We start from the raw sequence: 12,194 nt of genomic DNA on the forward strand, positions 1-12,194 counted from the left end.
GGACTAGTCCACCTTACTGTGTGACTTGTGCTCTGTGTTCCAGAAGTGCTCGGTGGATCTCGATCCCCTGGTTCAGTCTGGCCAGTTTTGGTGGTTGCCCTTTCCCTGTCGCCGCAGCCAGACTATGGAACTCTTTACTACCTACACTTAGGGTCGCGGAAAACCATCTTCAGTTTAGGTGGCTGTTAAAAACCTACCTTTTTTACATTTTCTTTTCTCTGTGACTTCTGTTCTGTTTGTTATTTTTAGTGCCCAGTTGCCCTCTGTGTTCACGCCCTTTATAAATCCATATGACAGAATGCGTTTTGGTTAGTTTCATTTGTTAAGCGGGGCATGGCGAAGTGTGTTATATAGTGGATTACTGTTTCTGCTATATATAGTTTCAGCTCTCGTGATGTCATGGGGCGCCCCTTAGTTCTGCTATGGAACTATTGAGGGATGATATGCTGGGGTGTTTCTAGAATGGGAGACAGTTGGAGAGAGGGTGCCGAGAGTTGAAAGACACTGGGGGCCCTGTTACCCATGTACCGTACTTCGGGGTTATACAATAGAATAAGTGTACCTGACCTTTCTCCAGGCGGCATCGTTTTAACAGCTACAATACAAAACTGATTTGAAATGGTGTGCATTTTCACCAATTTTTCACAGAAAGTGTTCTGCAAAATGCAACATTTGAGCTCATTATTTTAAAAATGTTCTTGAGGAACAACCACCACCTGCACCTCCCTTGGCTTGTTGAGGTTCCCTTGCTATGCTCGGTCGCTCCTGTATAAATCGACGCAAACACTTACGCCCCTCCAATTATAAACGTTACCAGCCGCCACTGCTGCTCGCCTCTGCAGCAAAGTTGCTGGGTCACGCATTGAAACATGGATAGTGAGATTCACAACAGAAATAGGTTTTTACAGAAAGCTACGCCTCCACAGATTTTCATGACCAGCAATATCTTACCTCCAATAACTTTCCATTTAATAGGAGGAGTAACAAACAGGAATACAGGAACGAGTGGAAAAAACGAAGGAAGACTAGGCCGAGAGGTTTTATTTTAAAAGCAGTATGTACATAAATAACTTGTCTTAAAAAAAAAAACTTTAGAAAACAAAATCTACTGTCCCAACAAATGTATTTACATTCTCAGATTGAAATGAGGCATGTGCAAGTAGCAAAATAAGCTGCCATATTGGCCCCTAGAACCGACTTCTCTTCTCAAACGTGAACATGGCACTGAGAACCTTGAAGCATCCCAGGACAAACACATGAAAAGAAATCATGGCCGGCATTAAAAAATAAAATCGACAATGTAAAAATACTTAGCACTGCTGTGTACTGCGAATTACACAGCTGCGCACATGACAATAAATGAACGGGATGTGTGCCGGAGGGGTTCTAGGGAACCCTGTAAGAAACATGTTATCCCATACATCCCTCCGCAGGCATACCAACTGGCTCATTCAAAGAGATCAACACTTTCAAACACACGGGCAAGAATTACAACAAATAAAAACGGACACAACCAAATCACAAAAGCAGTCAGACGCAGGAAAGGCAGTGAGACACTTGGATAGACAACCAAAGAGGAAAGTGCACCGGAAGCAGTTCTATGGTCCTTGGCCCAATCCAGTGCAGTTAGTGCAAGCTTCACGGTCCGCTGCGTTGAAATACAAGTTCATTCTGCTGTTCCCAAAAGTTAAATATGCATTCCGACTTTCCCCGCCGACACATTAGCTGCTTGGTTCGCTCCAAGGTGTGGACGTCTTCCGCTCGGCTTCAATAAATGACGCCCAAACTAACCAAGAAAAACATGAAAGGAATGTTTCATTAATCCTATTCAGAAATCAACTTTCCATAAAGTAGGCTAAACATGAGTGACATTTGCAATAAACATAATTTAAAAAAAGCCCTATTTAAACGTAATCATTGTTAAACACTAAGGGCCTGATTCACAGAACTCTTTCCTATGTGATTGCGCCATTGTTAAAACGCTTCTGTGAATCAGCGCCTAAATGTCATTACATGCCCATCTATTTACAGGTTAAAACGGAAAAAGATTTAAACTGTTAATTAGATAATGAAGACCATTTAAAACACAAAAACAAGGAAAAATCAATTGCATATGTTACAAAACATCCGGTTGATTGTTCAAAATCGTATTGCTTCTCAGAGCTAGTGGCGCACTAAGGTCTTGCGGGAGAGCCCAAGACGCACCTCTCTCAATATAAAACTAAATGCAGATAAGAATTGGAAAAGCCAATAGGCTGTTTAAGTGAAATGTGTTTGTGTGTCATATGAAGATGTGTTGTATGATTTCCTTAAAATTGTGCGTGGGGAGGATGCAGGCACCTGCTAATAGATTGAACCAAAACAGGCAAGGGTAGAATGGTCATAGGGAATAAACTCCATCTTGACCGTACTTAGTTAAAATGCTAACTGGTGAGAAGTGCGAAAACCTACCAGTATGTGTCAGGAGGGGTGCTATAATGAGCTCCCAAGAGAAAGATGCCAACCAATCAGGAGTCTAACAACATAGGTGTGATTAGGCGGCGAAAGTCCACATTCACTTTGATCAGTTAGCATCTTCCTCCACGCAGTCCTCCATCACATGTCCCTGCCCCCAAGCCCCCACCAGCCTCCCCAACTCTCCAGTCTCCCCCTTCCCTGTGGAACTGCTCTTTACCTCCTGCCGCTCATCCTGCTGTGCCCCAGTCTTCCCCCATCGGCCCCTTGCTGGCCTACCTCCTCCTGAACTGCAGACTGTTAAATGTTATTCACCGTACTGACTACTATACTCCTAATTGGACCATGTAGCCACGCATGAGGTAATACACCCTTTCAGGAGACCCCCAACCTCGCTCCGCCAGTCCTTTTCCATTGCTTAGGTCGTACCTGACAGATGTGGAGGAAGGGGTGAGGGGAGGACTATGGACTAGAATCACATTACTCAGTACAGTGAGTAGCTTTTACTTATTCCGACATCCTGTGCCCCTTCCTCCATGCTTATGGGAGATTACAAAGCAGAAATGGCCAAAAAAGGGAGGTGGTCCTAAACAGATTAACCATATAGGTTCTGCAGAACTGCCTGAACAAACCTGCCATCAGCCCGAGTACTGGAATCCAAGCAGTAGTGGCCAGAAAAAACACAGATGGCGTCCCTGGCAAGGACTCCTCAAAGAACATACCCCTGGAAGGTCAGAGACCCTGCTTTTGCTCTTACAGAATGCATGTGGATGCCCTTGAGCGGGGTAATCTTTTGGCACCTCTAACTCACTGATGCAAGAGAACATCAACCTGGACATGGCGGCCTTCCATGCCAGGTGACCATGCCTACATCCACAATTAAGGGCAAAAAGCCTCTCAAAGGACCTGACCTGACGAAAGAAAGGTGGGTACAAGGCACCACCATGTCCCCATGGCTCTCCAAGTGTGGAACAAGTTACTTACCTGTAACTGTTGTTCTCCAGCATGGGTCTGGCATGGATTCACATGCTCATGAATATTCCCCGTCGTCAGGCTGGGAATCCTCGGTAAAGAAAAAACCAGTATCAGTTTCGTTTCTGATCTGTCTTTCGTAGTAATAACCAATCACTGGTCTCTGCGTCATACTGACCACAGCCAATGACTGCCCTCTACCTAAGCACCGCCTCTGGCAGCCATCTTCAGATTTGGAAGCACGTGAAGTGGCAGTATGACCAAGTGAAGAGCCGCAGAGGGGTAGGCGGGAGGGTTCGCATGTGAATCCATGCCAGACCCATGCTGGAGAACAACAGTTACAGGTAAGTAACTTGTTCCTTCTCCAGCATGGGGTCTGGCATGGATTCACATGCTCATGAATAAAGAATATATAGCAGTACACACATGCACAACCACGGGAGGTGGCAAAGGCTCAACATTAAGCATTACATCAAACCCAACATTAAGCACCTTACCTCCTCACCAGGCTCACCTCAGGCGAACAGGTTGCGCAGCACTGCTTGGCCGACCCTGGACTCCTCCCTGGAATCCCGATCGACGCAGTAGAATTTCGTGAAGGTGTGCGTCGACCTCCACGTAGCAGCCCTGCATATGTCCAGCAGGGGCACACCAGAAAGGAACGCCGTGGTGGCTGCGATCGCTCTGGTGGAATGGGCTCTCGGACGGCCAGGCAGCGGTCGGTTTGCCAACCGATGACAGTACATGATACAGCCGGAGAGCCATCTGGAAATGGAAGCCTTCGAGAGAGCCTTCCCCTGATTGACAGGTCCAAAATTCACAAAGAGTTGTGACGTCTTCCGAAAACACTTCGTGCGGTCCCCGTAGAACTTCAGCGCTCTAGCCACATCCAGCGAGTGCAAAGTCCTCTTAGCCGGCGACGAAGGCGACGGGAAGAACACAGGCAACACCAAGGGTTCGTTGAGATGGAAGTCCGACGGTACCTTGGGCATGAAGGAGGGGTGCGTCCTGAGCACTACCCTCGTGTCGTGAAAAGTCAAGTACAGGGCCTTGCAGAAAAGGGCCTGGATCTCTCCCACCCGTCGTGCGGAGGAGATGGCCACAAGAAACGCGGTTTTCCACGACAGAAACTTCAACGGGGCCGAGTGCAGAGGCTCGAACGGAGGTCCCATGAGCTTGGTCAGCACCACGTTGAGCTCCCACGCCGGGGCCGGAGCCTTCACCGGCGGGAACGATCTGAACAGTCCCTTCATGAACTCCTTCACCAGACGATGAGACCACAAGGACGTCCGGCCCGTGGTTCTGGTGTATCGGGAGATCGCAGCAAGATGAATCTTGATGGACGCGTGTGCCAGTCCAGCTTTGGCCAGCGTCAGCAGGTACGGCAGTACCTGGGGAGCCGTAATCCATAGAGGGTTAATCTTCTGTGCGTGGCACCAGACAGAGAACCTCTTCCATTTGTGTCCGTAGCATTTAAGAGTCGAGGACGCCCTGGCCTTTGCAAGAACCTCTCTGCAGTCGGCCGGTATGTCGTATCCTCCAAACTCTAGCGCTGCAGGAGCCAGGCCTGCAAGTTCAGCGATTTTGGGTCGTGGTGGAGGATGGCGCCTCCTTCCCTGGAGAGTAGATCTGCGTCCACCGGCAGCTTGATTGGCGGGGACGCTGATAAGTCCAGAAGGTCCGGGAACCATATCTGCCTCGGCCACGCAGGTGCGACGAGGATCATCCTGCACCGTGACCTCTTGAGCTGGTTGACGAGCCGGATTAGCAGTGGCAAAGGAGGGAACGCGTAGAGGAACAGGCCCTCCCAGGGGAACGAGAAAGCATCGCCCATGCTCCTCGCCTGGGGAAACCTGCTGGCGAACCTCCGGCACTTGGAGTTCGTCGCGAACAGGTCGATCTGGGGTGTGCCCCACCGTCGGAAGAGGCGATCCACTAGATCCTGCCGTAGTTCCCACTCGTGGCACGAGCGCAGCTCCCTGCTGAGTGAGTCGGCGATGGTGTTTTTTATCCCTGCCAGATGAAACGGCACCAGAAACATCCTTTGGGCGACGGCCCAAAGCCACAGGTCCTGCGCCTCCTTGGACAGTGCTGGGGACCTGGTTCCGCCCTGTTTCCTGCTGTAAAACATGGTGGTGATGTTGTCGGTGAAGATCCTCACCACCTTGCCCTTGAGGGACGGAAGGAAGGGCCTGAGGGCCCAGAACACTGCACGGAGCTCCAGGACGTTGATATGGAGGGACTTCTCCGTCGGGAGCCAAAGGCCTCTTGCGTGCAGATTTTCGGTGTGCGCTCCCCACCCTTCCAGGGAGGCATCCGTGGTCACTGTCTCCTGGTGGTCTGGGGTCTGGAGGTCCATGCCTGCCGTCAGATGCGCGGGTGCCCCACCACCGGACCGCTCGGCGGAAACCCTCGTCGAGTGTGATCCTCTCCTCGAAGCCGCCCGTCGTTTGGATCCAGCGCGCGTCCAGGAACTCCTGCAACGGGCGCATCCGGAGCCTGCACATGGGAATGAGGTAGATGCAAGAAGACATCATTCCGAGGAGGGACTTGATGGACCTCACCTTGGCCGCGTCGGAAACCAACATCCTCTGTACCTTGCCCAGGATGGACCTGGTCCTTTCCTCCGACGGGGAGGCCAGAAGGGACACTGTGTCGAGCTTAGCTCCCAGAAACAGAGCGTCTTGCGCGGGCACCAGGTGGGATTTGGCGTAGTTCACGGAGAATCCCAGGTCCGTGAGAAGTTGGACGGTCCTTGCCGTGTGAACCACGGCTAGCTCCCTCGTCTTGGCTCGGATGAGCCAGTCGTCCAGGTAGGGGTAGACGTGGATCCCCTCGCGGCGCAGCTGCGCCGCCACCGGTGCGAGGCACCTGGTGAACACCCTGGGTGCCGACCGTAGACCGAAGGGGAGGGCTTTGAACTGGTAATGACGCCCTTGGACCACAAACCTGAGGAATTTTCGGTGCCCCTTTAGGATGGGAATATGGAAGTAGGCATCCTCCAAATCCAACGACGACAGGAAGTCTCCTTCCTCCAGCTGACCCAGGACGTGCTGGAGGGTGACCATCCGGAAAGGGACGTGAAGTTCTTTCCTGGCCACGGGGGGGACGCGCGGACACCTTCTTTGAAACTCGAGCGCGTGGCCCCGGGCCAAGGCGTCCAGCACCCAACGGTCGGTGGAGATGGACTCCCACACGCTGACGAAGCTCGCCAGCCGGCCTCCCACCGGGGTGCTTCGGTGGGGGCCCGACCCCACGGCCGGTTCAATCCTGCTTGGACGAGGCTTTGCCGCCTTGACCTCCTTGGCGACGACGGCGGGGTCCGCCAGACTTGCCTCGTCCTCTGTAGGCCTCCTGAGACGACGAGCGGGCCGCTTGACGGTAGGTGGAGAAACCGCCGCCGGAACCTTTGGAGGCGCCCTTGCCTCCGCTGCTCCGAAAGGGCGTCCGTCGTTGTTGCAGAACTCCCAGGGCCCGGGCCGTCTCAGTGTCCGCTTTAATGGCCTGAAGGGAATCGTCCACTGTTTTTGCCAAACAGGTTGTTCCCATCGAAGGGCATGTCCAAGACTCTGGTCTGAACGTCTTGACGGAAGTCCGTAGCCTTGAGCCATCCACGCCGCCTAAGGCAAACGCCGTTGCCCAACTGGCGGAACCCAGTGTCGGCGATGTCCGTCGCAACGGTAATGGCGTGGTCCGAAGCCACCTCACCTTCCTGCAGGATCTCCAGGGCCTCTGTCCCCTTGTCGTCCGGCAGGAAGTCCAGCAGGGGAGCCAGTTTGTACCAGAGCTCCCTGTCATAGCGGGCCACGATAGCCAAGGCGTTGGCCGCTTTAATCGTCGTCGCTGCCGACGAGATGACTCTGCGTCCCATAGCGTCCAATTTCTTTCCCTCACCGTCCGGTGGGGAAGTCGATGTGGAGGCCGCACCCCCCCCGCTTTCTTCCTGGCCGCCGCGGAGCTGGCGTCGTGGAAGGGTTCTTGAGGAGGGTGAGGCCCTCATCCCAAATGTCGTCCAATAGAGGCACTGAGAGGACCGTCCTCCTCTTGGCCTCGCGCCGCTGATAAAGGAAGCCTTCCTTCTTCTCCTCAGGGCAGAGTTGAAAAAGCTCGGATGCCCTGGAGATCATGGAGTGGAACGATCCAATCTCGTCGGGCGGAGAAGCCCTGGTGGGAGTCGACGACGGTACATCCTCGTCGTATACCTAGTCGTCCGTGCCCGTCGCTGCCGTGTCAGTCCCCGTATCATCCCCTCGGGTGGACGGGGAGGAGGGCTGAGAGGGGCGCGACGGCTGAAAAGGAGGCGGAGGGTGGATCCTTCTTTTCTTGGTAGGGGGAACACCAGAAGGTCCCGGTTCTGGGTCCCCCGACGGGAGAGGTTCCGTCGGCAACGGTAGTCTCGTCCTTATCTCTGAGCATAAGGACTGTATAGCCAACAAAATGGCCGCCGAGTTGTCTCGCGGCGCTGGCAGAGGGTAATCCGACGGGCGATCAGGGGCCCCGTCGGTACCCTCGACGATGTCGTCGTCACCTGCGTCGGGATCCATCCCGACGGGTCGGTCTTCTTCCACGCCGAGGCCGTGGCTTAAGACTTCGACCAGCTCCTCCTCCGAGGTTGAGGCCGAATCTACGACGACGCCCTGCCCCCCCTTTTTCTTCCCCACGGGGGATTTCACGGGGGTCCTATCGATGGGCACAAAAGATGACTCCCTCCGAGGTGGCAGGGAGACTCTGAGCCCCGAGGTCGCCACCACTGGTGTAGCCTGCACAGGCTGAGCCAGTGCCGCCGCGACAGTTTCGATAGAGGGCTTGGCTGGATGGATTAAGGCCTTCACCACCTTAGGTGCGCTCACCGCCTTATCCTTGAGTGGGGGGACACCGCCTCGCTCCCCCTCCGATGGGGCCTTCGAGCTCGACCGGGGCCTCTCCAGGAGCTTCGCCGGGTGCTCGCCCTTCCTCTTACCCGACCCAGAGCGTTGGCTCGTGGTTGATGGTGCCAGGGAGGGTGCGCCCTGCCTGGCGCCCGTAGAGCCCGACCGTTCGGCGCTCCCGGTGCCAGCGGACTCGCGGTGCTTGGCCTTATGTTGGACCCCCGTCGCAGGGGCGTCCTCAAAGGTCTTAGAAGACCGCTCAGATTTCTTCTTCTTCTTCTCGCCGGACGGGCTCTTCCCTTCTAGCCAGTTGGCGAGACGTTGATGGCGGTCCTTCATGGTCCGCTCCGACATGTTGTCGCAAAAAGCACAGTCCTTCTCCACGTGCGTCTTGTCCTCATGTAGGCAGTAGAGACAAAAGGAGTGTTCGTCCTCCTTGAAGACGTTCTGCAGCTGGCATCCAGGGCAGACCCTGAACAGCTTTCCGGGCGTCGAGCTTCCCTTCTCCTGGGCCAGGACCGGGCCTGAGAAACTTCTGGAGTCCTCCAAAAGCGTAGCTCGACGAATCTTCACCCTTGAGGGGCGCAGACGAATCCGACACGGGTCCCCGTTGATCGGATAGAGAGTCGGTGGAGCTTGAGGCTCTTTTGACCGAAAAAACGAAGTTTTTGAGAAAAAACGTGAAAAAAAAATAGCACTAACGCTCGAGAGCAATAGCACGAGGATCCCAACACATGAGTGTGCGGTAAAAATCTGAAGATGGCTGCCAGAGGCGGTGCTTAGGTAGAGGGCAGTCATTGGCTGTGGTCAGTATGACGCAGAGACCAGTGATTGGTTATTACTACGAAAGACAGATCAGAAACGAAACTGATACTGGTTTTTTCTTTACCGAGGATTCCCAGCCTGACGACGGGGAATATTCATGAGCATGTGAATCCATGCCAGACCCCATGCTGGAGAAATTAGCCTACAACTCCCATCTGCCCTATCCATCATAGCGACCATAAGGATGATGGGAATTGTTGTCCAAAACATCTGTAGAGCCACAAGTTGAAGACCCCTGCATCTATGGAAAGTAATGAACGGTTCAGAGGCAGAATGGGTCTGAAGTACACTGACCCTGCGAGTCAAAGTAATGATGACCAAAAAAGCGGCTTTGTATGCCACAAAACTTATGTCCACATTGAATATGGGCTCAAATGGTTTGTGAGCCAGAGTGGTCAGAACGACTTTGAAGTGCGAGGTTGGGCGAGGCCCTCTGACTGAAGAAAACACCCGCTTGAGCCCTTCCAAGTGTCGCTTCACAACCACATTGGAAAGAGAAAAGGAAACCCAGTCTTAATTTTTGTATGCCGCCAATACCGAGAGATACGTGCGACAGGTCTTGAAAGATAAGGCAGAGTTTGCCAAGTCGGACATGAAGGTAAGGACCGAGCCTAAACCACAGGACAAAGGATTAAACTGTGTCTCAAGACATAATTTAACAAGAAAAGGGACCATTTACTTGGCCGTAGGGTGGCTTCTGTCTCCAGACATTCGCTGCATCTGAACAAATCTCCCTACGCAGGGCAGACCATCGTTGCAAAAAAGGCATGACCCCTCTGATCTCACTGTGCTATCAGCACTGCAATACCCTTACGATTCTTCACTGCCAGCTGCTGAAATAATACTTTTCATCATTCACATCTTCCCTTTCTCCCATCCCGTCTCTTCCAAGTCATCAATAGAACGCTTCCTCCTCCCCTGCTGCCCCCTCAATGGTTTTTAAACTCTCATCCATCTACTTTGCCAACTTGTTTACCTCCAAGGTGGTCTCCTCACACTGCTCATTCTCTTCTACCCCTAGTCCTCATGCCCTACCTCCCGTTCGTCCTTCTAGATCTTCTTCGCCATCCTTTTCTGCATTCTCTACTCTCTGATTCAGATGCTGCATCCATTCTTGCCTGTTCCCACCCCACTGCTTCTTCTCTTGATCCACTTCCCTCACTTCTTACCTCCTCAATCTATGCCTTTTTAATTCCCTCCCGAACTTCCCTTTTCAACTTTACCCTGTCCACCTTTTAAGCATGCTATCATCCCAATCCTTAAACAAAACCTTTTTCGATCCAGGACTGCTTTCCAATTTCCAACCTATTTCCCACCTACCCTGTCACCAAACCTTTAGAAAAAGCGGTTTATTCCCAAGTTGCGACATACCTAAATCTACACTTCTTACTGCCCCTAACCCAATCCAATTTCCGCCCCCACCAACCCACACCACTGAAACCTTGTAATCAAATTTTCTTCTTGGCAAAACAAAACCTCTTCTATCCTCATTCGCTTGAAGCTTTCTGCCGATTTGACACTGTCCACCACCCTACTCTGTTCTCTGCACTTACTGCTCTGGGATTCTAGGACCATGTTATTCGCTGGTTTTACTCATCTTATTCTCATCATACCGATTCCGTCTCCTGGGCAAGTCAAACTTCTACCTACTTTCGGTTACGTGGTCCTCCAAGGCACCATACTCTATCCTTTGTTCTTCTAAATCTATACTATTCCTCTTTTTTCGCTCTATGCCAACACCACCCAGACCATTTTCACCTTTACTTCTCTCTCCGACTCTTCATTCCTCAGGTTCCACTTGTGTCTCGGTTGTGCAATCCTCGCCCCCTTCATTCACAGCATTTTACCTTTTATCTTCCCCTAAACGTCCTTGTTCTCCTTCTCGTCTGTTCTTTCTCTCTTCTTGCCCCTAGACTCTGGAACTCATTGACATACCCCCTCTCCTTTTCATATCTTTTGCCCCTGCCTAAAAACCCCATCTTTGTTCTTCCTTCTCCTTGTTAACACGGGGTGTGTGTTGAACAGGAATGAATAATAGCAACATTACAACAACTCAGCACACACTACCCTCTCCTCCTTTTATCCTTTCTGTCTTCAGGACCAGTTAACTAGTGAATCTTATGACAGTGTGCACATTTCTTCACTGCACACCCGAAAACAAACACTTATAGCAAGAATATATATATAAATCCAAAAGTTTTTTTTTCCCTTGGGTTTACATAAACCTTTCTTCTCCTTTGAATAATTTCTCATAAAAAACATGATGTATGTACCACATAACTTACTGTGCAAAACAGGGGGTAGTAAGTGTACTTAAACTACATAAAAACAATACATTGTTCGTATTCTTGCTTCTAAGTGCAAGTTTCAACAGGGAGTACGAATATCTTGTTTTTTTCCACTTTCACAATTCAAAAAAATGAGGCAGATCTATTTCAGTGGGTGTTTCTAGTTTCAGCTTCCTGTGGTCAGGCCATTTAGTGATGATCGGCGGCTATTAACCCCAGTTGTATTTCTTTGTCATTTCATTGGGTAAAATTGAAGTGACATTTCCTGTGATGTCATCATATGCTACTTACTATTTTTGAAACTTACAGATTTTGGTCACAGAATCTTGGCATGTCACAGCCTTCTTGCAGAAGGCCTTTTAACTATTCTTTCAGTCTTGTGATTAAAGCGCTCATGGCACCTTTAATCACGAGGCTGAAAGAAAATGTATAAGCCTTCTGTAGCATGCTGTGTTATTAGGGCGGGCCTGGGTGCTTGGAAAGCAGGAATCCACAAGAAATTTTAAATCGAAAAAAAACAAGCACAAAAACCCTCAATGACAATCAAGGGAAGCGGGGGTGTCTCCCACACCTCTTGATCGCCATTATGGGTATTCCAGGGGCAGGGGGTATTCCCTGCGTCCATACAAAGGAAAGCAGGGGACAAAGTTAGAATAAAATAATAAAAAGGACCCTGCGGCGTACGTTCCACCTCACAACGGGGAGGCGGAACTCAAGTCGCAGGGTCTGCGTACCAGTGAAGGAATACAGGTAAGTATGGATGTTTTAAGGGCTAGGGAGGTGAAGG

At 51.4% G+C, this 12,194-nt stretch overlaps 1 protein-coding gene across 1 annotated transcript in view; it reads right to left on the reverse strand.

The window, feature by feature from the left end:
* Positions 1-1,023: 1,023 nt before the first annotated feature.
* The window catches only part of MTFR2 (mitochondrial fission regulator 2), a 288,587-nt gene continuing 277,416 nt past the window's right edge, over positions 1,024-12,194 (reverse strand). Inside the window, exon 9 of the mRNA XM_069606753.1 lies at positions 1,024-1,786. Coding sequence (XP_069462854.1) covers positions 1,688-1,786 — 99 coding nt within the window. The 3' untranslated portion in view covers positions 1,024-1,687. The remainder of the gene's footprint in view (positions 1,787-12,194) is intronic.

This window comes from Ambystoma mexicanum, chromosome 4p, assembly GCF_040938575.1.
Source record: "Ambystoma mexicanum isolate Mex_15411 chromosome 4p, UKY_AmexF1_1, whole genome shotgun sequence".
In the NCBI taxonomy this organism is placed as follows: Eukaryota; Metazoa; Chordata; class Amphibia; order Caudata; family Ambystomatidae; genus Ambystoma; species Ambystoma mexicanum.